This window comes from Coffea arabica, chromosome 5c (assembly GCF_036785885.1).
Source record: "Coffea arabica cultivar ET-39 chromosome 5c, Coffea Arabica ET-39 HiFi, whole genome shotgun sequence".
NCBI classification, from domain to species: Eukaryota; Viridiplantae; Streptophyta; class Magnoliopsida; order Gentianales; family Rubiaceae; genus Coffea; species Coffea arabica.
The window spans coordinates 45,969,595-45,992,905 of NC_092319.1; the positions used below are offsets into that span (position 1 = coordinate 45,969,595).

The 23,311-nt window shown below is 37.1% G+C and overlaps 2 protein-coding genes and 1 long non-coding RNA gene across 5 annotated transcripts; 2 read left to right on the forward strand and 1 right to left on the reverse strand.

Annotated features, from left to right (window-relative positions):
- The first annotated feature begins 189 nt into the window (after positions 1–189).
- Positions 190–6,559, forward strand: LOC113691073 (phosphoenolpyruvate carboxylase). Its single transcript, XM_027209261.2, has 11 exons — positions 190–392; positions 683–908; positions 1,461–1,852; positions 1,955–2,039; positions 2,836–3,058; positions 3,400–3,503; positions 3,644–3,731; positions 4,013–4,167; positions 4,426–5,424; positions 5,546–5,932; positions 6,092–6,559. Exons 2-11 carry the CDS (start codon positions 738–740, stop codon positions 6,383–6,385), a joined length of 2,898 nt encoding a protein of 965 aa, XP_027065062.1. The 5' UTR covers positions 190–392; positions 683–737; the 3' UTR covers positions 6,386–6,559.
- A 633-nt stretch (positions 6,560–7,192) lies between these two features.
- On the reverse strand, positions 7,193–7,612 carry LOC113689582 (protein AGENET DOMAIN (AGD)-CONTAINING P1). Its single transcript, XM_027207342.1, has one exon. It carries the CDS (start codon positions 7,610–7,612, stop codon positions 7,193–7,195), a length of 420 nt encoding a protein of 139 aa, XP_027063143.1.
- A 10,933-nt stretch (positions 7,613–18,545) lies between these two features.
- LOC113689994 (uncharacterized) lies at positions 18,546–22,731 on the forward strand. Of its 3 annotated transcripts, XR_003448287.2 has the most exons (7): positions 18,546–18,851; positions 18,946–18,992; positions 19,096–19,133; positions 19,851–19,879; positions 20,380–20,576; positions 20,751–20,931; positions 22,460–22,731. It is a non-coding gene; the product is annotated as an uncharacterized lncRNA (long non-coding RNA). The 3 variants fall into 3 exon arrangements; XR_011815287.1 differs by having other exon boundaries at positions 20,380–20,931; XR_003448286.2 differs by lacking the exon at positions 20,751–20,931 and having other exon boundaries at positions 18,547–18,851.
- The last annotated feature ends 580 nt before the right edge of the window (positions 22,732–23,311 follow it).

Consider the following 23,311-nt stretch of genomic DNA (forward strand, 5'->3'; position numbering starts at 1 on the left):
AGGCTGCACTTGAACTTAAAGATCCGGCCAACAAGTTGGTAGAAATTTGAAGGGGACATTTTATTTAAAAAAAAAACAAAACAAAAAGTTAGAAATTTTTTAAGGAAATAGAAGATCTATTTCGCTGCATTTTCCTGTTTTTATTCCTTCTCAGTCTATAAATAGCTAACAAATTAAAGGGGACATTTTATTAAAAAACAAAATGTTAGAAAAATTTCAAGGAAATGGAAGAACTATTTCACTGCATCTTCCTTTTTTAATTCCTTCTCAGTTCTCAGTCTATAAATAGCTAACATTTGCATAAGCAGCTTTGTACATCAACTCTCTTGCCCCCCATCTCTGAGCTCTTCCCCAAAGTCCTCTTCCAAATTCTCAGGTCTTCCTTTTTTCAGGTACCTCTTACCTTACTCTGACACTACATTTCAGTTTCTGGGCTTAACCAAAAATGAGATGCTGGATTCACACACACATATACACATACTCACGCACACGGAGCCATTGATATATTTTGGCTGCATTTTGTTTGTTTCCTAATTGGACGGTGACGAATAGCCGAAAGTTAGCTGATTTGCATTTGTTTTCATATGGCCCCTACTATCTGCGTTCATGAGTCATGATCAGATTTTTGTGGTCAACTTCATGCTATCCAAATCAATTTACTTTTCTGCTCACTTCACTGCAGGGACTGCCATTTGTACTTATCAAATTGAGAGTGGTTGAGACCTGGGAGTGAGATTATGGCTCCTGATAGGAATTTAGAGAAGTTGGCATCGATTGATGCCCAGTTAAGGCTTTTGGTGCCTGCCAAAGTGTCTGATGATGACAAGCTTGTTGAATATGATGCTTTGCTTTTAGACCGGTTCCTTGACATTCTTCAGTACTTACACGGCGAGGACCTTAAAGAAACGGTATGCATATAGATTTTATTTTTCCAGCTTGTATTTAGGTGATTTTGATCAAGATCCAATTTTGGTTATGATGAAAAAAATCTGATCTTTATATTGACAATCCATATAATAAGTCAGTTGGAATTTTTTTTTTCGGTCTTTTTTCAGTTTTTAGATGGGGCATTGTTTGTTTTCGATGATTCCAATGTGAGGGAAGTACTATCAGAATTTTGAAAAACCCAGGTTATGTTTAATGATCAAGATTGTGTTTTTATGGCAATTTTGGTTGTTTAATCTGTTCCTCGGAAGAAAATTGCTATAGACATTAAACGAGAAGTTCCGATTTCAATCTTAGTATACCATTCAGTCATTCACCAGTGAGTCATTATCACTTGAAGTGTCAAGTGTATGGCCCTTCTGTAATTTGGCTTCCGTAATGTTTAGATCCTTTAAGCCTTTGTGCATATTTGTATCTCGTAGTGAATTGCTCTGTTCATTAGCTTAAACAATCTGCAGAGTCTGCAAGGTCTGCTCAATGTAGTTTGTTCTGTTCTTTTAATCTCATTATTATAGGTTCAAGAATGTTATGAACTTTCCGCCGAATATGAAGGCAGGAAGGATCCAAAGAAGCTGGAAGAGCTTGGTCATGTTTTAACCAGCTTGGATCCTGGGGATTCCATTGTCATCGCAAAAGCTTTTTCTCACATGCTTAACTTAGCCAATTTGGCTGAGGAGGTTCAGATAGCATATCGAAGGAGGAACAAGTTGAAGAAAGGTGATTTTGCTGATGAAAACTCAGCAATTACTGAATCAGACATAGAGGAAACTCTGAAAAGACTTGTATTGGATTTGAAGAAGTCTCCTCAAGAGGTCTTTGATGCATTGAAAAATCAGACTGTGGATCTTGTCCTTACTGCTCACCCTACTCAATCTGTTCGGAGGTCATTGCTTCAAAAGCATGGAAGGTTTGTCCTATAACTGCTCTCCTGTTATTTTCTATCCACAAGCTTACGAGTATAATTCTCTTAGTTTCTTTTCCTTTTCCTACTCTAATACTCTTATGTCAGGATACGCAATTGTTTGGCTCAGTTATATGCCAAAGACATCACGCCAGATGATAAGCAGGAGCTTGATGAGGCCTTGCAGAGGGAGGTAATGTTAGCTCTTATTTTGTGCCTGATGGAGTTTTGACATCCATGCTCTGCACTAGACATTTTCCAAACTATCTGACAATATTACTGCATCTTCTCAGTCAAGAACAAATTCCTCTGGTTTTGCATCGTCCAGTGTATCTTTCATATCCATTTTTCTGCCAAAATTATGCAACCCATTAGTTACTAGATCTGACGTAGCTAAAAGCATTCAAATTCCTTGGGCGATTAGCAAGAAAAGGTCTCTACTGGATATAGATTGATCTTCAGAATAGTAACTTTGATGTTGTCAAATCGACTTCACAGCTTCTTTCCCTTCTGTTTCTTGTTTCTGAACTGGTTACAGCTACTTATTTTCTTCTATTAATCTGTCACTGATTTCTCTGCTTGTACTATTGCAACTTTATATCATTTCTCATCAACGATTAGGATCAGATGCTCACTCAATCCCCTATTATCCTGTGACATTCAATAATATCATGACGCAAGCATCCTGTATATAAAGCCCTTCACATTTAACTTACTTTTTCTTTGTCTGATTTCAACAAACCTTCAGATGGTCACGTATATGAGAGCTGTTCCAGTATATTTACTCTGATACTGAAATATTCTGGTTTCCATGTTTTTTCTTTTTGTCAAAGACTCGAACCTCGTTTTCATACTTGCTCTGAAAATGATCTAAGCTTCTTTTCTTTCCAGTCTTAAGGTAGACTCCATTGTGATCACTGAAAACTGATAATTGATCGGAGAGAATGGTTGACCACTCACATTTGTTTCTGTGCAATGTTTTCAAACAGATTCAAGCTGCTTTCCGGACGGATGAGATCCGAAGGACTCCTCCAACACCACAAGATGAGATGAGAGCCGGAATGAGCTACTTTCATGAAACAATTTGGAAGGGTGTTCCAAAATTTCTACGACGTGTTGACACAGCTCTTAAAAACATTGGGATTAATGAACGTGTTCCTTACAATGCCCCTCTCATTCAATTCTCTTCTTGGATGGGTGGTGATCGTGATGGTATAAAGTTTCTCCCAAAAAACCAGCTTATTCAAATGGCTAATGCATTGTGCTGCACACACAGGAAAAGACACTTAATTGGACTGCTTAATGCTTCTTCATGAGTTCTGTAATGAAATGTTATACAGATGGGCATTTGCTATGTCAGCCTTTAAAATAAAATAAAAAAGATGATATTAACCTTTTAAAGTTATAAAAATTTCTGAGGTTGTCTAATTTTCTGATGCCTTGGCCTAAGAAATAGAATACGGAAGAAGAAGGTGTTGGCCACATTTTTTGTTTATTCATGCATAGCCATCCCACCAGGTTTGTTGATTGAGATTTTATTGTTTTTAATGCAGGTAATCCGAGGGTAACTCCTGAGGTGACAAGGGATGTTTGCTTATTAGCTAGAATGATGGCTGCTAACTTGTACTACTCCCGGATAGAGGATCTCATGTTTGAGGTTTTTATTATCCAGTTCACCTTTTTGAATCCTTTTGATTGTTTTTCCATTGTCTTATGAAACATATGTGCTTGTACTAGTTTTTCGCATCATGACTTATGTGCTTGTACTAGTTTTTTACATTATAATTTTTTTGTCAGTTGTCAATGTGGCGTTGCAGCGATGAGCTTCGTGTTCAAGCTGACATACTTCACCAATCTTTAAAGAGAGATGCAAAGCACTACATAGGTGAGTAGGGAAGTAACTCCTAGAATTTGCTGTAGACGTTTATTCAATAAGGACCATTCGTTCTGCCAAACAACCTTTTGAAACTGAGTTTGAGGTTCAAGTATAATAACCATCCCTTTTATTCTCATAAAACAAAAATGCATCAGAACCATTGTCGCTATTTCGTAACTGCTCAAACCATCATTTGGTCTCTAGTTGTAGGACAATGAATAAGAAGGCTATGTGTCTTAAAATTAAACTTTCTGCTTCAAGATTTATGAACATTGAATTTAACATGGCAGAATTCTGGAAACACGTTCCACCAAATGAACCATATCGTGTTATACTTGCTGATGTGAGGGATAAGTTGTATCAGACACGCGAGCGCTCTCGACATATGTTAGCTCATGGAACTTCTGATATTCCAGAGGAGGGAACCTATACCAATGTTGAGCAGGTAGTACTTCTGAAGTTAACTGCTAAGCACCTAAAGTTTTGAATCACACTGTTGCCTATTATCTATATTTTTTCTTCTAGTTTGATCTCTGAGTCTATTTGGCACTATATGTGATTGCTGATCAACAGAAGTTCCCCCCTCACTCGCCCCCCCCCTCCCCGGCTAACCACCACCACAAAAAGCAAAATAAATCCAAAAAAAAGAGAGAAAATCTCATACCTGTCGCCTTACTGATAGAAAGATTGTGCTATCGTGTAGTTTTTGGAGCCTCTGGAACTGTGTTATAGATCTCTTTGTGCTTGTGGGGACCAACCCATTGCTGATGGAAGCCTTCTGGATTTTCTGAGACAAGTTTCTACATTTGGGCTATCACTTGTGAGACTGGACATAAGACAAGAGTCAGACCGCCACACTGATGTTTTAGACGCCATTACAAATCACTTGGAAATTGGTTCGTACAAAGAATGGTCAGAAGAACGCAGGCAGGAGTGGCTTCTGTCTGAATTAAGTGGCAAACGACCTCTTTTTGGACCTGACCTTCCAAAAACTGAAGAAATTGCTGATGTTTTGGATACTTTCCATGTCCTGGCAGAACTACCATCAGATTGCTTTGGTGCATATATCATCTCAATGGCTACAGCACCTTCTGATGTTCTAGCAGTTGAACTTCTACAGCGTGAATGCCATGTGAAGATTCCTTTAAGAGTTGTTCCACTTTTTGAGAAACTGGACGATCTGGAGGCTGCTCCTGCTGCTGTTGCACGACTTTTCTCTATCGATTGGTACAGAAACCGGATTAATGGTAAACAGGAAGTAATGATTGGATACTCAGATTCTGGCAAAGATGCTGGACGACTTTCAGCAGCTTGGCAGTTATACAAGGCTCAAGAGGAACTCATAAAAGTAGCCAAGGAATATGGTGTGAAGCTAACAATGTTCCATGGTCGAGGTGGGACTGTTGGACGAGGAGGTGGACCCACCCATCTTGCTATATTATCTCAACCTCCTGATACAATTCATGGATCCCTTCGTGTTACGGTTCAGGGAGAAGTTATTGAGCAATCATTTGGTGAGGAGCACCTGTGTTTTAGAACCCTCCAGAGATTCACTGCTGCCACCCTTGAGCATGGGATGCATCCCCCAGTCTCTCCAAAACCTGAATGGCGTGCACTAATGGATGAAATTACTGTAATTGCTACAGAGGAGTACCGTTCTATTGTTTTCAAAGAACCTCGTTTTGTCGAGTATTTCCGCCTTGTACGTACTTCATGCAGAATTCGTGCACCATGCACCTCCTCATTAATATCTGCATTTTATCTGCTCTTTTTGGTGAAATTTTTGTTGAATTTGATTTTTTTTTCCCTCTACCCATGATTAGGCAACACCAGAGCTGGAGTATGGTCGTATGAATATTGGTAGCCGTCCTTCAAAACGGAAACCAAGTGGAGGCATTGAATCACTTAGAGCTATTCCATGGATCTTTGCATGGACGCAAACCAGATTTCATCTGCCAGTTTGGCTTGGCGTTGGAGCAGCTTTCAGATATGCAATCAAGAAGGACATTAAGAACCTTCAAATGTTGAAAGAGATGTACAACGAGTGGCCTTTCTTTAGAGTCACTATCGATTTAGTTGAGATGGTGTTTGCCAAGGGTGAGCCTGGTATTGCTGCTCTTTATGATAAGCTCCTAGTTTCAGAAGACTTGTGGGCATTTGGAGAGCGCTTGAGGACAAACTATGAGCAAACAAAAACACTTCTGCTTCAGGTACTACGGGAAATTTTTACGGCTAATTTTTGCTTAAAGTCCCGTTGGAGTTGGAGTTATTTAGGGAAATTTTGGGAAATGAATTCTAAAGAAAAAGTCAGATCAAATCATTGAATGGTTTTCATAAGTAAAGACAACATGCTGTTTTGCTTTTTGCAGATTGCAGGACACAAGGATCTTCTTGAAGGAGACCCCTACTTGAAGCAGCAGCTTCGCTTGCGCGATTCGTACATCACAACTCTGAATCTTCTTCAGGCTTATACTCTTAAACGAATTCGCGATCCAAACTACCATGTGGAGCTCAGACCTCATATATCCAAGGAGTATATGGAATCAAAACTTGCTGCTGAATATATTCAGCTGAATCCAACAAGTGAATATGCCCCTGGCTTGGAGGACACTCTCATCTTGACAATGAAGGGAATTGCTGCTGGACTGCAGAACACCGGTTAAACTTATTTTGTTTTCCTTTCTAACCATTGTAAGAGATGTGCTTTCCCTAAAAAACCAGCAGGTATAAGCAGAGTAACCTTCAATTGCCTTCCATGGTTGCCCGGGCTGTATGGTTAATTTGAATAATTTGTATCATCAGTTTGTTGTGCTTATACAATTTTCGAACTTGAACAATCTTCACGTATCCTCTACTTAGCTGTTGTGACGCATAAAGCACATAAGTTTACCCAATAGGTTCTCATTCTTGCTTGGCTTGGCATGTTCAACCATCTATCCTTTCGCGTGGCGTAGCGGCAGGAGACGAACTGTGGATTGAACTCTATCGACTTCGTCCAGTTTGGTCCAATCTTGCAGAAATAACAATTAACGATGTATAAGTTGTCACAAATCTAATTTCAATAGCTGAAGGGTGTGATATCTGGATTAATCCATCTTTTTTTTTTTTCTCTTTTGAGGAAATTAATCCAGCTTCTGCAGTAACAAGGACCTGATCAAGAATCTGAATCCTACGGGACTCAGCCCACTTAGGAAACTGCTGCTTTTATATTCCCCAGATGATTTCCAAGTTTCAACAAACATAAGTCGGTTCAAAGTTTTAGGTGAAATAAATTAATATGATCAAGGGAAAGAACACCAAAAGAAAAAAAAACATAAGAAATTTACTCGGATGAATATCTTACAGAAGTGCTTGAGCCACCCAATATTAGCATCTCTAACAACCACGAACTTGTGAAAGCATCAAGAAACTGGATAAAGACAAAATACAAGCAAAAATAGACGAAATTTTACACAAGAAACACGTTAATTTCAGGTATCAGCCCTCTTATTAGCAGGAATCCACTGGCCATTCTCGTATTCCTGATGAATTCTGAGGCTGCCAAACGGATACAGAAACTCATCCCCTGAACTCTCGAAATACACGTAGTATTTGTAGCCAGCTCTACCCGAGATTCTTCCAACCCACCAACCATCATTATCAAAAGCGTCCACTTTTTCAAGAACATGAAACTCCGAGACATTTATCTGAGGAGGTAAAGGCCTGACTGTTGAAGCTTCAACAACCTCCTTGAGCAACTCTTTTTCATTATCTTCTTTGAGTAAAGTTTTGTACTCCACCAGGAACTTGTTTTTACCCCGTTTGGCAATAATCTTGGCCTCGTAGTAGGAACCCAAGAACCCATCTTCGTTGCAGCATATCTCCACTGAATCACCTACCCTGATGGCCATTCTTCAAGTCCTTTTCCCTTCCCTTGAATTGATCAACTATTCAAGATTGAATTTTTGGAAAAATTCTGGCAAGAATGACTGAATTACTCTCGAATGGAGGGAGTTTTTTTTTTTTTTTTTTTAGTACAGTGAAAACAACGGAGGAAGTCTTGTTTTATCATGGCTAAGCAGTTTTCCTGTTCCTAGACGGACAACGCGCAGTAGTCACTGTATTTGGATTTAGGAAACCGAGAAAAGGTAGCACTTGATCACGTGGGATGCATTATTCCTTGATGTGATAAATGATGGGGCAAATTATCCATTAGTCACTAAACTTTTTAAATAGTGTAGTTTTGACCATTTAATCTTCAAAATTAATGTATTTACCCACTAAAATATCAAAAGTTTAATTATTGGAGAATTCCATCCTTTTTTTACAGTTAAGTCTATCAAATTTGGTTATATCTCATGGCTCGTACGAATTTTAGACATAGAAAATTTAATGTTGAAAACAGACAAAATGACTTACACTTTTGATAGTTTAATGGATAAACGGATACTTCAAAAGTCAAATAGCCAAAATCTTATTATTCAAAATATTTAGTGAATATCTTGGTAATTTACTCTAAATGAAACAGTGGGTTGTCGGGCTCGGCAGTGCCCATTATCCTATAAAAGTTTTCCATATTCTAATTGGAACCATACAATTTTTAAAAAGGAAAATCTCAACTATGAATTTGATCAATTACACCTAAACAATTGTTGATAATCTTTTCCTATACCTACTAACGTAGGTGCTATTTAGCTTGAAGAGGCACTCTAAGTTCTTATAGGGGAAAAATTTTTAATTAATAAATAGGCACTCTGAATTTTAACAAGGAAAAAAATATACAATCAATGAAGAGGCACTAAGAATTCTTACAAGGGAAAACAATTTATTTAATCTCGTAATTACTTAACTAGTGCCCAACATATCATTAACATATCTAGTCTACGCGCGAATGCGAATTTTCAATTGAGTTCCAATTACAGACGTGGCGCGCTGATATTGGCTAATTAATGATCGTTCGACTCGTGCGAATTTCCAATTGATGGTCGTCCATTCCCACGCATGAATTCTTTCGTTTGCTCATACGTTTACCAATCCTTTTGTTTCTTTGTTTCCACTAAAATCTACTCCCACGTGGCTTTGATTTTTTTTCCTTTTGCATTTTTTTTATTGGATTGGAAGTGCTTGTTAACATATTATATGCCCATGGTTTTCAATTGATTTTAATTGCTGACATGGCACTCTCCCATTGATTGATTGGTGGTAGTCATCCAATTGATTTCAAATTGATGAGGTGTTGCCTTGTGATTGGTCAATTGATGGTCCTCCCAATTGTGTATGAAAATGGTGATGTGGTGATTGGATGAGAGGTGGTAGTCGTTTAATTACATGTAGGATTGTCCTAAAATTTGGTCTTTTTTTTGCCTCAACAAATCACATTAACAAAAATTTGGGCTTCTAATTTTTGTTGTCCACCAAATCACCTCTAATTACCTATTCTTAGCAATTAATTGTTAATAAGTAATTAATAATGCAATGTTTTTTATCATCCAACAAATCATGTTTAATTAACAATTTTTTTCCAATTATTAACAAAAAAATGACTTCTTTTTTGTGGTTGTCCAAAAAACCACATTTAATTATCAATCTTTTTCAAATGTTATAAAAAAAAGTCCTCTTTTATTTTGGGTTATCCAACAAATCATGTTTAATTATAAATTTTTTGCCATTAGTTTTTCATTAATTAATTAATAATTTCACTTTTTTAGCGCCTAACAAATCACATTTTATTACCAGCTTTTTTGTCAGTTGATGGTACTCCTCCAGTTGACTTCAAATTGACGAGATGTCATTTTGTGAATGGTCAATTGGTGGTAGTCCTCCTAATTGCATATGAAAATGGTGATGCAGCAAGTTTTTATTGCATAAGAGGTGGCAATCCTTTAATTGCATATAGGATGGTACTAAAATTTGGCCTCTGTTTTTTTTTTTACCCAACAAATCACATTAACAAAAAATTGGACTCCTTTTTTTGTTGTCCACCAAATCACGTCTAATTATCAATTTTTTGCAATTAATTGTTAATAACTAATTAATAATGTCATATGTTTGGTCATCCAACAAACCGTGCTTAATTAACAATTTTTTGCAATTATTAAAAAATTTTTGACTTTTTTTTGTGGTTGCCCATAAAACCACAATAAATTATTAAATTTTTTTCAAATGTTATAAAAAAATGTCCTCTTTTATTTTGGATTGTTCAACAAATCATGTTCAATTATAGAATTTTTTGTAGTTAATTGTTCATTAATTAAATAATACTTTCACTTTTTTATTGCCCAACAAATCACATTTAGTTACCAACGTTTTACAATTATTAAAAGTTTGTTTAGGTTTCCAAATAAATCACAATTAATTATCAAATTTTTGTAACAACATATATTATTAATTATTAACATACATATAAGGGGGAAGCCATGCTGTGAGAACCTGTATTTTCCTAATGTGTATTGGGTTCACTTTCTTTTGATTGGCAAACCGAACATGTATATTCGTAATGAATGGTTTTTGATATGCCGCTTTGGCTTGAAAATGTTACATTTCAATGTGTGTATGTTTGATTGATATTTGGTTGAATTTCGGATCAACTCGTATTTCAAACGGCAAAAGAAAAAAATTTGGCTACTCTCGGCCTAGTATCTGGATTCTGACGTGGCCGGTACTGTTCATCATCGGTTTCGATTTTCATTTTTTTTTGTGATTTTGACTTGTTTACGCGCGTGAGTATGTTCCGGAACGTATTAGATCGACGTGAACTAATTCGTAGTTCTGGCGAGAGTTGGGCAGGCAGTCCGCTAACCCCTTTGGTTCGCCTTAGGGGAAAGTGGGGCTGTTACAAGTAGTATCAGAGCCACTTCGCGTGGTCTCTGCGCGGAGTGAGACTGGGCCAAGTGGTGTTGTGATCATAATTTCATGAATATGTCTAAGTGCTCGTTTGAGCGTAAGTTATGAACTGGGCATGTGATAAGTGTACGAATCATTATCATGGGACTCGAGGAAGTTAGGTATGTTTGTCGGGTAGTAATCTTTAATAAGGATGGTTTACTCTTGGGACCGGCCGGCTCGAGATGTGAATTATCTTAGACAAGATTCTTGCGCCCGGATACGAAAGATATGAGGGCCTAGATTAGAAAGGATTTGGTGAACTAGAAAGGCGATTCTATGGAACTTCGTGTGATTTGTTCGGGTGTGGTTAAGCGTGATCGACCTTGATTAAGATATAAATATTTGGACGAAACCCTAGAAGGGGAAAAGCTTTTCGTGAGTTCTTTTGCACTTGTGACCTAGGTGTCTATAGCACTTTTGGAGGACTCTTTTGTTTCATGGAATGACTTCGTATGTACTTGACTGACTGTTCCGTATAATTGCTTAACCTGGTTATGTGATCTATGTATACGTGTTATGTGTTTAAATGCTCTTCGCGGTAATTGTTTGAGTTACTTATTCTTGTTTCATTGTTCCTGTCTGGTGCTACGGAAAGGAGGGTTAAGTGCCCTTTAACAGTATATTTATTTGGTGACCTAAATTGACTTAGATTGATGGAAGGCACTCGGAGTGGTCGAGGTCGTGGACGCAGAACTAGACAACCCACACCGGTTACGGGTACGGGGGAAATCTCTACTGGACCCAATCCTGAACCACAAGTAGACCCGAATGTGCAAATAACTGCTGCTATGCAGCAAATGACAAACCTACTAGCACAAGTAGTGCAACAATAGGGCCAGAACCCAAACTCTAACCCCGAGAACCCTGATAACCACATCGAGAGCGAAGATAGAGCTCTCAAACGATTCCAAAAGTTCGCTACGCCAAAGTTTGTTGGGGGACCCGACCCAGACGTTCCCGAAAGATGGCTTGAAAAGATAGTGGATATATTTGCAGCACTACACTACCCTGACGAACGGCAGGTGACTTTTGCCGTGTTTCAACTTGAGGGGGCAGCCCGTTCCTGGTGGAACGTAATTCGGCAGAAGTGGGAACGAGAACAGACACCTAGGACTTGGGTGAAGTTCATCAGAGAATTCAATGCGAAGTTTTTCCCTCCTCTAGTTCAGGAGAGGAAGGAAGACGAGTTCATTCGACTCCGCCAAGGAGCTCAAATTGTGGCGGAATATGAGAGCCAATTCACCCGCCTATCCAAATTTGCGTCCGAACTTATCATGACCGAGCAACGAAGAATACGGCGATTTGTCCAGGGCCTGAACCTAGAAATCCAGAAGGACCTCGCGGCAACCCAAATTAACGCCTTCAGCGAAGCAGTGGAGAAGGCACAACGAGTAGAGAATGCTAGGCTACAGGTGAAAAACTTCCAGGCGAAAAAGAGGGAATTTCCTGGAAGTAGTTCGGGGCAGGGGGATGAAAGTACCCCTCCCAAGTTTGGGCGGGGAACGGGAGGAGTAAGGATGCCGGGAATGTCACAAGAGAGCCCGTCAAGAGGAGGCTCGGCTTCTACCACACGCGAACCCTGCGGGTATTGCGGAAAATTAAACCACTCGGAGGACAACTGCTGGAAGAAAGGAGGAAAATGCTTGCGCTGTGGAAGTGCCGAACATCAAATTGCTAACTGTCCAACTCGCCTGCTTGAGCGGAGAGGGACTCTGCCACCAACCACAACCCACCCTGACCAGTCAAAGGGAGACAAGAATGGATCGAAAGTGTCCTCTCGGATGTACTCTTTAGAACAACATCAAGTTTTTGACCCATTAGAGGACGTGGAAAGTAAGAATTTACTGAACCTGGCCAGTGAAGGGGGTACAGATTTGTTAGCCAAGTATAATGCTCAATTTAATCCCGGAATAGTCAATGATAAGGAATTTCGAGGACGAAATTCTTTTAAGGGGGAGAGAGTGTGAGAACCCGTATTTCCCTAATGTGTATTGGGTTCACTTTCTTTTGATTGGCAAACCGAACATGTATATTCGTAATGAATGGTTTTTGATATGTCGCTTTGGCTTGAAAATGTTACATTTTAATGTGTGTATGTTTGGTTGATATTTGGTTGAATTTCGGATCAACTCGTATTTTAAACGGCAAAAGAAAAAAATTTGGCTACTCTCGGCCTAGTATCTGGATTCTGACGTGGCCGGTACTGTTCATCATCGGCTTCGATTTTCTTTTTTTTTTGTGATTTTGACTTGTTTACGCGCCTGAGTATATTCCGGAACGTATTAGATCGACGTGAACTAATCCGTACTCCTGGCGAGAGTTGGGCAGGCAGTCCGCTAACTCCTTTGGTTCCTTTTAGGGGAAAGTGGGGCTGTTACAAGTGGTATCAGAGCAATACGGGTTCTCACACTCTCTCCCCCTTAAAAGAATTTCATCCTCGAAATTACTTATCATTGACTACTCCGGGATTAAATTGAGCATTATACTTGGCTAACAAATCTGTACCCCTTTCACTGGTCAGGTTCAATAAATTCTTACCTTCCACGTCCTCTAATGGGTCAAAGACTTGATGTTGTTCTAAGGAGTACACCCGAGAGGACATTTTCGATCCATCCTTGTCTCCCTTTGACTGGTCAGGGTGGGTCGTGGTTGGTGGCAGAGTCCCTCTCCGCTCAAGCAGGCGAGTTGGACAGTTAGCAATCTGATGTTCGTCACTTTCACAGCGCAAGCATTTTCCTCCTTTCTTCCAGCAGTTGTCCTCCGAGTGGTTTAATTTTCCGCAATACCCGCAGGGTCCGCGTGTGGTAGAAGCCGAGCCTCCTCTTGACGGGCTCTCTTGTGACACTCCCGGCATCCTTACTCCTCCCGTTCCCCGCCCAAACTTGGGAGGGGTACTTTCATCCCCCTGCCCCGAACTACTTCCAGGAAATCCCCTCTTTTTCGCCTGAAAGTTTTTCACCTGGAGCCTAGCATTCTTTACTCGTTGTGCCTTCTCCACTGCTTCGTTGAAGGCGTTAATTTGGGCTGCCGCGAGGTCCTTCTGGATTTCTACGTTCAGGCCCTGGACAAATCGCTGTATTCTTCGTTGCTCGGTCATGATAAGTTCGGACGCAAATTTGGATAGGCGGGTGAATTGGCTCTCATATTCCGCCACAATTTGAGCTCCTTGGCGGAGTCGAATGAACTCGTCTTCCTTCCTCTCCTGAACTAGAGGAGGGAAAAACTTCGCATTGAATTCTCTGATGAACTTCACCCAAGTCCTAGGTGTCTGTTCTCGTTCCCACTTCTGCCGAATTACGTTCCACCAGGAACGGGCTGCCCCCTCAAGTTGAAACACGGCAAAAGTCACCTGCCGTTCGTCAGGGTAGTGTAGTGCTGCAAATATATCCACTATCTTTTCAAGCCATCTTTCGGGAACGTCTGGGTCGGGTCCCCCAACAAACTTTGGCGTAGCGAACTTTTGGAATCGTTTGAGAGCTCTATCTTCGCTCTCGATGTGGTTATCAGGGTTCTCGGGGTTAGAGTTTGGGTTCTGGCCCTATTGTTGCACTACTTGTGCTAGTAGGTTTGTCATTTGCTGCATAACAGCAGTTATTTGCACATTCGGGTCTACTTGTGGTTCAGGATTGGGTCCAGTAGAGATTTCCCCCGTACCCGTAACCGGTGTGGGTTGTCTAGTTCTGCGTCCACGACCTCGACCACTCCGAGTGCCTTCCATCAATCTAAGTCAATTTAGGTCACCAAATAAATATACTGTTAAAGGGCACTTAACCCTCCTTTCCGTAGCACCAGGCAGGAACAATGAAACAAGAATAAGTAACTCAAACAATTACCGCGAAGAGCATTTAAACACATAACACGTATACATAGATCACATAACCAGGTTAAACAATTATACGGAACAGTCAGTCAAGTACATACGAAGTCATTCCATGAAACAAAAGAGTCCTTCAAAAGTGCTATAGACACCTAGGTCACAAGTGCAAAAGAACTCACGAAAAGCTTTTCCCCTTCTAGGGTTTCGTCCAAATATTTATATCTTAATCAAGGTCGATGACGCTTAACCACACCCGAACAAACCACACGAAGTTCCATAGAATCACCTTTCTAGTTCACCAAATCCTTTCTAACCTAGGCCCTCATATCTTTCGTATCCGAGCGCAAGAATCTTGTCTAAGATAATTCACATCTCGAGCCGGCCGGTCCCAAGAGTAAACCATCCTTATTAAAGATTCCTACCCGACATACATACCTAGTTTCCTCCAGTCCCATGATAATGATTCGTACACTTATCACATGCTCGGTTCATAACTTACGCTCAAACGAGCACTTAGACATATTCATGAAATTAGGACCACAACACCACTTGACTCAGTCTCACTCTGCGCAGAGACCACGCGAAGTGGCTCTGATACCACTTGTAACAGCCCCACTTTCCCCTAAGACGAACCAAAGGGGTTAGCGGACTGCCTGCCCAACTCTCGCCAGGACTACGGATTAGTTCACGTCGATCTAATACGTTCCGGAACATACTCACGAGCGTAAACAAGTCAAAATCACAAAAAAAATGAAAATCGAAGCCGATGATGAACAGTACCGGCCACGTCAGAATCCAGATACTAGGCCGAGAGTAGTCAAATTTTTTTCTTTTGCCGTTTGAAATACGAGTTGATCCGAAATTCAACCAAATATCAACCAAACATACACACATTGAAATGTAATATTTTCAAGCCAAAGCGGCATATCAAAAATCATTCATTACGAATATACATGTTCGGTTTGCCAATCAAAAGAAAATGAACCCAATACACATTAGGGAAATACGGGTTCTCACACATGCCATGCCATGTCTCGTCTCAAAGGGGTGCCTGTGTTACTGACATGATGAAATGCGGTTGGCTAGAGACTAGAGAGTGTTCATCCAACTTGGTTTTAGTGGTAGCTTGTCTTTCTTATATTCCCATTTCGTTTTCTTTTCATTCGTTCTTTCCTTCTAACTTTCTAAGTTCTAACTAGTTTTGTACCCGTTCGTTGAACGGAAATCGTCGAAAAATAATAAATTTTAGTCAATTTATAAAAATGTCGATATAAAATACATATTTAATGTATAATCTATTATAACTTGTCTTAAGTATATTACTATATACGCATTGTAATGTAAAGTATTCTTATAATATAAATTTGAACATCTAATTCAGTGAATAATAATTCAAAAGTAGAAAAAATAACATTCAACAATATCATAACATTCAAAAATTTGAAAATAAATAAAAGTGCAATAAATAGTATCAAATAATATTCTACTATTCAGAAACTTGTTTTTGTTTTTTTCTGTTTGAACATTCTCTTCGATTTGTCTGTGCAAATCAGCATTTATTGATTTTCTATTATCACTGTATGATAGCAAAGTAGGATAACTAAGTATAAAAAAAATAAATGATTTATCGCATTCAAGTTTGTGTATAACAATACGTAAAGATTATAATTAAGTAAATGACCAAAATCTTTTAATTAACTAATGAATTTGCAGATATATCTAATAGAGATATTTATGTCTCTTGTATTTATATCGTATTACTTTCCAGTGTCTTTTGTTTTTTGTTGTTTTTCCTGAAGACAAATTAACAAACATCGTAGTATATGATCACAAAAATCAATTAACAAACATGTTAGAAAAGATCCTACAAAAATAACAATGAAAGTACTTGTTTAAATCCTATGTCTTCATACAAAACAAATAGAAAATAAAAAAAAAACAAAATTCAAGATATGTTACTAAGCTCTTACAATTGAAGATCAACATGCCTTTTAAAAAATATATATATATATATATTGAAAAAAGATGTACCTGATAATCAAGAGGGGTGGAAACCCAAAATCGACACTTTAATATGCCAATCGCTTGCACTGGAAATACCTAACCATGAATTTGATACTTGAAATCAATATATTAGAGGCTATATGTAGTGTAGACATGGGAAATAAGAATTGATAAGAATACAAAGAGATATTGATAAGAACATTAAAAGTATGTTTATCTTAATTTAAATTGCTTAAAGTACGTAACTTTTGGTAGAAAATAAGAATCCTATAATATTAAGAATTCTTATAAGAAATAAAATCATAATCGTCCAAATAACTTTGGGTAGAAAATAAGACCTTATGTGACCCGTACTATGCACGTATATAAACATGTACGTAATAAATTTACAAATGTGTTATCAAGATAGATTTTACCGATCTTAAAAGACCACCTCTACTATATCGAGTCCTTTAAGTGCATAGACTCCTATGATGTAGGTCCACACATGAAATACTCCTTACCATCTAGGTAGAGATGTATTGTGATTAAGGAATTATTAACAAAAATATATTAAAAAAAAGACGGGCGAAGAACACTACGGACGGAGGCCTTTCTTTTGGATTGGAGGACACTACGGACGGAGGGTCGGGTAGGGGCCTTCAGGGTGCAAAACCTCAACAAATATCTAATGTTTTATCTCATCTTTCTTTAGCTATGATAATAGGATTTTATTTCTTTGGTTGATGACACTCCATTTTCTTTATGGACTTTTCCAGAATTTTTCAATCAGATGAAGTATCATTTTTCTTTGTACACAAATTATGCATGGGGACTGTGAGTCTTGTAAAAACTTTTTCAGGCTAACTTTCTTTAATTTTCATGTCTAAATTGTTTGTATGTTGTTCTATATATGGGTAGATTATCTTAAAATAAAAAGGATCTATGATGAAACTGTTTAAAAAAAAATAATAGGACACTATAAAAAAATATATTATCATTTATTCCTATATATCTAATAGAGGAGATTTATGTCGCTTTTATTTATATCGCATTACTTTTCAGTTCCTTTTTTGGGTAGGAAATAAGAATCATATAATATTAAGAATTTTTATAGGAAATAAAAATTGATATATATCCAAACAAAAAAGGAGCAAGTCACGTAGGAAACTATTTGACGTCTCATTAAGCCACGTAGGAAAGAGAAAATATGAAAGAATAAATACGAAAATATGACTTTATTATATATATATGACTAGAAGACAGACTATAAATTGCAAGCCAAATAGGAGAAGAGAGAGGAGAGTGGCTAAGACACGCTGTACCAAGTGTGGTTGGTCAGGTTGAATGACAAGGCGTGGGTGTTGGGCTCAATGTTAGGCCATTGAAATTATAATTTTACCCTTATTGCTCCTCAAATTTTACAAATTCTATTATAAAAGATCTTTTTTTTGAATGCCTGCGAGTGTAAAATAGATTCCACCGTACCTGTACAAGCTTGACAAAGAACAACGTTCTGCTCCGATTTTGATTGAGAAGCCTGTTGAAAATTTGTTCGTACAATAAGCGGACGAACGTCCATGTATTGCCCGTCGGATTTTGGAGATATCTACATTATGATACTGGTATTTGAGCTACTGTTGCTTTTCGCTTTTTGCTCTTTCGTTATTGGTTTGTTGTTTTTAGGGTTGCAAACGAATCAAACCGCTCGCGGACGGTTCGAGTCAAGCTCAAGTCGAGTTCGATATTAATCGAGCTCGAGTCGAACTCGAGTTCAAAATGTTAAACTCATTAACTCGCGAGCCGACTCGCGAGTTTGAGTATATATATATATTTTTTTATTTTTATTTAATAATAAAATTATGTATATTATATATTTTTTAATTTTTATTTTTATAGTAAAATTACGTATATATCTTTAATATTTTATTATTTATTAAGAAAAAAATATTATTTTATTTATTTTTTTAAAAATAAAATAATTATTTTTTTATTTTTTTCAAACTCGAACTCGGCTCGACTTGATTCGAGTCGAGCTCGAGCTCGAATATTGCTGGCTCGTCGAGTTCGAGATCGAGCTCAAGCTTGGTAAATTTTAGTCGAGACTCGGCTTGATTAGCTCAAAACTCGACTCGACTCGGCTCGTTGGCAGCCCTAGTTGTTTTTCCATCAGTTATCCAGTCAGACTGCAGAAGAACAGAGCAAGTATCTCCAAGAAAAACTTCACCCCCATCTTCTTCTTCATAGGCTTTTCTTCCTCTTGATCAGCCGCATCTTCGTTCCCCGCCTTTTTTCCTTTTTTTTTTTTGTAAATGTTGATTAAACAAACAAGATTGCTTCCACCTATTATTCTATGGATCTTAATCTTTTTGGAAACTTTCATATTAAGGTATGCTTGAACTATTCTACACTTTGCACGGATGAAACCAATAAAAAACAAATGAAGTTCAAAGGAGTTATCTGAGGTGAAAATTTCCTCTTTTTTTTTCCTATGTTGTGCCTAATTTCCCTTTTTTCCTTTCTCAGCTATACATGAAATTTATTTTTTTGCACTAACAGCTGCCGCCGAGATGAAAAGGGGAAATAATTGCTAAGAGAGCCTTTAGGTAGATTTTGCTTTTGTTTATATGTTAATTTCTTTTTAGATCAGTTTTTATTCTTCTGATTCTATCTGGTAGTTATTGAATATTTTCTTTATTTTTTTTTCAGGTTTTTTGGTTGTACAAGTGCTTGCTTCATGGTGACTGGTTAGTATACAGGGGAATTAGTGTCTCCTATTTATTTTCCTCCTTTCCGTTTCTTTCTTGACTACTCACACCGTTGTTTAGAGTGGTTTTTTGAAATGTCATTTTCTCATATCTTGCCTAATGGAGTTTTTCTTTGATGTCTAAGGTTTTGTGTGGTTAGAAATTTAGGATCTGATACTTACATAATTGTTTATCTCATAGTGCTCAAAGTTCCATGTGTTTTAGTGATTACTAAGGTTCCAAGAATTTGATATTTTTCTCCCTTTTTTGCTTTTGGAGTTTAGTTGTTTAAGTACTTGTCTCGTTTACATTGCTAATTCGCTATTGTCCTCTGAAACAAAAAAACTTCACGGTAGCCAAGAGGTATCCCCTCAAATTCTGGTTTTGGGTTTTGCTGTGAATTGTAGAGTGTTACCCGTTATCTAATGCTGAATCTGTTGCATGCATGGTCTTAGCTTCTTTATTTAGTGATGTGCCTGCTGAATTTGTAGTTTCCAAAGCTGTGTCCTGTAAGTTATAAGCTTGTTTAAATTGATTTAATAGCTCTATTCTTCTCACAAGTCACTGGAATTATAAGCATTAAGAATAACTTTAGCATAAGGCAATTGATGCATGCATGGATGATTTCCTATTTTAGTTTTGTCTTTGTGTTCCCATACTAATGGTGCTGTTATATTCATCATCATCGGCTATTTATTTTTTTTTTTTGCTCTGCAGGTTCTGCTCTTGGTTCGGTGAATTTCTAGGTACTTTTCCTGTAGCTCTTATAGTTAGTTTTTTTTTTCAACCCTTTCCTTTTTTTGGTGTTTTTGTACTAATGATACAGCTTAGTTGATACACATAGTTTTCACAGTAAATGCTATAAGTATTGAAATATCTATCTCATTCCACTAAAACTACACAATAGTACTTGAGTTCTTTAAAGGGAAAGCATGACTTTTAAAGGGAAAGCATTAGCATTAGCTCACTTTGCAATAGTACTTGAGTTCTTTAGTCTTGATTGTTCCCTTCTAATAGACTCTAGGAATCACCAAAAGCTGAATTCACTCAAGGTCATTGTTTCATCCTTTTTTTTAAGGTCTTTCATCTTTCCATCTATAGAGTCCTTTGAGTTCTTTAAAGTAACAATGGTCAAAGTTAAAATGAACTACAAATGATGGAGACTAGAATATTTAAGCACTTAGAGGCACTACCTATTTCTTTATATCTGACTTTTTCCTCTTGTTCTTATGCTTCTTTGACACAGAGATCTTAACCTTCTCTTCAGCAGACTCCTACCCATGTGTACAAGAAGTTAGGAAGCTGATTCTAGCAGTGATAAAAGTAAAATTCAATTTTCCTGGCATGTTCTTTATGGGAAATCGCTTATGTGAATGCAACTATAGATTACCTCAGAATCATCAAACGAATCAGCTCTTCAAAGCACAAAGCCATCTGCTGCAGGTTGGCCTAAACTTTCTTATGTTGACATATCACAAAATACATTTTTAATAGAACAAACAGGTTGTCCTTGCATTTTCCATGTATTCGTTCATTCCTTTTCAATGTACTCTTTGAGGCATGCTAAATAACTCGATCTCACATGTTTAGTATACTATCTAACTCCCTCTGAAGCAGACTTCAAGATTAACTGGATAACCAAATGGATAGAGAGCATCCCTGGTTCATTATACTGCAATCGCTTCTTCCTTGAATGAGCTGTGTATTTCCTAGCACTTACTAACAAAGACTTCTAAATGAACTCCATAAGTAAATGGATGAAGCATATCTTTGCCTCACGTAGAGAACTACAAGAAAGGTAATGAGCTGCTAGAGAGTGGTTGTACTCTTAGGTGTTGCTCACATGACTTCTTAAGTTCTTATGTTCCAATTTGACATTATATTTTCTTTTGCAAGAAAATAGTTGTCCTTTGCTTTATGAAGTGTGATGCATGTCTTTATCTCTATCTTTAATAGTACACTTAGAATCTTTTATCATTAGACCGTGGTCTACTATGAGAGATAGGTAACCAACTATTTCACACTTTTGGATTGCATTTTATAGCTCAAGTAAGTGAAATTAAATTCTTGACTTTGTTTTCTTAGTTTTGTATCAATAAGTTTGATTATGCCTACAATGTGCTGCTTACTTTAGTAAGATGTTTGGCGTGCTATGTAAATAAGTTTCTTAATCATTGACTTTAAAAATTTGGCTGCTGGAAAGCACAAAAATCAGGATGAGAAAATTCCTATGACAGATTTAATAGAAATTAGGGAACTTAAGTGGTGTGCCACTTTTGCTGTTTCATTAGAGCATAAGGACTTGACAATTTAGAAGGTGGCTTAACTAATTAAATGGCTGAAATGGTTTAAAAAATGTCTTTTTCAAAAGGGTGAAACATATTTAAATTGTAACACTAAACAAGTTGTCATTTTCTTTTTTATTGATTTTTTTATACAGTATATATTATACAAAAAAATTTATTTGTCTCTCTTCTTTTATCGAATTCAAGTAAGAACTCATAAGTAATGACAAAAGGGTGCAGAATATTGACTGATTAATATCTTGTCCTTTCTTGGGAGTACAAGTGGGAATGCAAACTTTGGTTTAAATCCATTTGACAAGTGTGTAGTTTCAAAGCTTTAAACATGAGAATTTTTATACTTAGACTAACTCAGCCAATTACATAGTTGTGCATCTGCTTGGCGACTTTAAGTGTAGAGATGTTTTATTACACTTGATGAAGCAAGAGTATGAAGCCTCCTTGCTCAGTTCTTACTTTATGTTATTTAAATAGTCAAAATTAGTTCAAAAAATAATGGGAGTGTTTGGATACCAAAATTATTCCAAATAATATTTCGCTTGCATCACAAATACATTTTCCAACCAACCCTTTTATATTTCCAATCACCTTTTTATCTCACATACATCATATCACAAAAAGTGCTACAGTAATTATTCCAAATAATATTTCAAATAATACACTATCCAAAATATTGCAAGTCTTCTATTCTATAAGTTCTTATTTTCTTTTCTTGATGTCTCTACCTTTTATGAAGTCCAAAGAAATTGAAGGCCTTTAGTCTTTTGGTGACTTCAAAAACAATTTTGAGTTAGTTTCAACTGTTGTAGGAAAACAAAGATTAAAGTGATAAAATTTGTTGGGTCGGTGGATGAATATTTTGGCCTCAAATACCATTTTGAAAGGTGTTAATACCTTTCTTTGCTGTTATCATGGGCCCAAAATATTTCCATTGTATATCTATTTCATTTGCTTTATCAGATCTCATTTGCTACGTCAATAAGGTTCTAAACTTGAGATAATGACTTGTTTATCTTATCTCAGACTGGAAGCATATGCAGCTCTCCACTTCCGATTGTGTCGAGTCTTGTGTTGAGCATTGTGTCAAGTCTTCATGGGTGCTAGTACTTGAGAGAAAAAGGGCATTTCATAGCCTTTTTGTATTTTTGTAATTTATACCTTTTGAAACATTATGAATATTGTGCTGATACTGCTTTCTGTTGGTAAAATCTGGGGGAGAAAGAAATCCAGCAAGTCCTGTAACTTACAATTATACTTTTTTGTTTTATTCCTAGATGAGAGTCCCATTTTCTCAAGTCTGCGAACATGGATGCACTTCACAGTTACAATATCATCGAAAATTACTTTTGCAAATTGCTCTATCAACTTTTGAATGGATAGATATAATACAGCTTTATATAATTTTGAATGGATGAATATAATATTTATGATTTAGCGTAGTATAATTTGCAACAATTATGTACTATATATAAATGGAAAAACTTAAATAATTGGGAAAGTTCAATTATGTACCATACATGACTGAGCAAACACGAAAATTTTCACGGTGTTCTCCTCCTAGTTTTTGAAAAACACGTGCAGGGTGGGTTAGAAGTGTGATGCATCACTTTTAACGAATTTTGACTAACTTGTGTCACATTCTACACTACTAGCATAATTTTATAATTTTTTATAAAATAATTTTTAAGTAAATTGAATTTTAGGAATCGAAAGATGAGTTTAAATAATAAAAAAATGTTTGAATGGCGATGCAAAATAATACTGGGCTCAACTGTAGATTTGATTTTTCTTTTTTCAAATTAGAAAAAATTGAAGTGTGTTTGGATAGAATATTATTTGAAATAATTATTATAAAACTTTTCGTGATGTGATGTA

What these genes read in the sequence shown, in the direction of transcription:
- LOC113691073 (XM_027209261.2), top strand. Translation starts at nt 738, where the DNA reads ATGGCTCCTGATAGGAATTTAGAGAAGTTGGCATCGATTGATGCCCAG. An exon ending in CCTATACCAATGTTGAGCAG is followed by an intron (nt 4,168 to 4,425) that starts GTAGTACTTCTG and finishes GCTATCGTGTAG; the next exon opens with TTTTTGGAGCCTCTGGAACT. An exon ending in TTGTCGAGTATTTCCGCCTT is followed by an intron (nt 5,425 to 5,545) that starts GTACGTACTTCA and finishes ACCCATGATTAG; the next exon opens with GCAACACCAGAGCTGGAGTA.
- LOC113689582 (XM_027207342.1), bottom strand. Translation starts at nt 7,612, where the DNA reads ATGGCCATCAGGGTAGGTGATTCAGTGGAGATATGCTGCAACGAAGAT.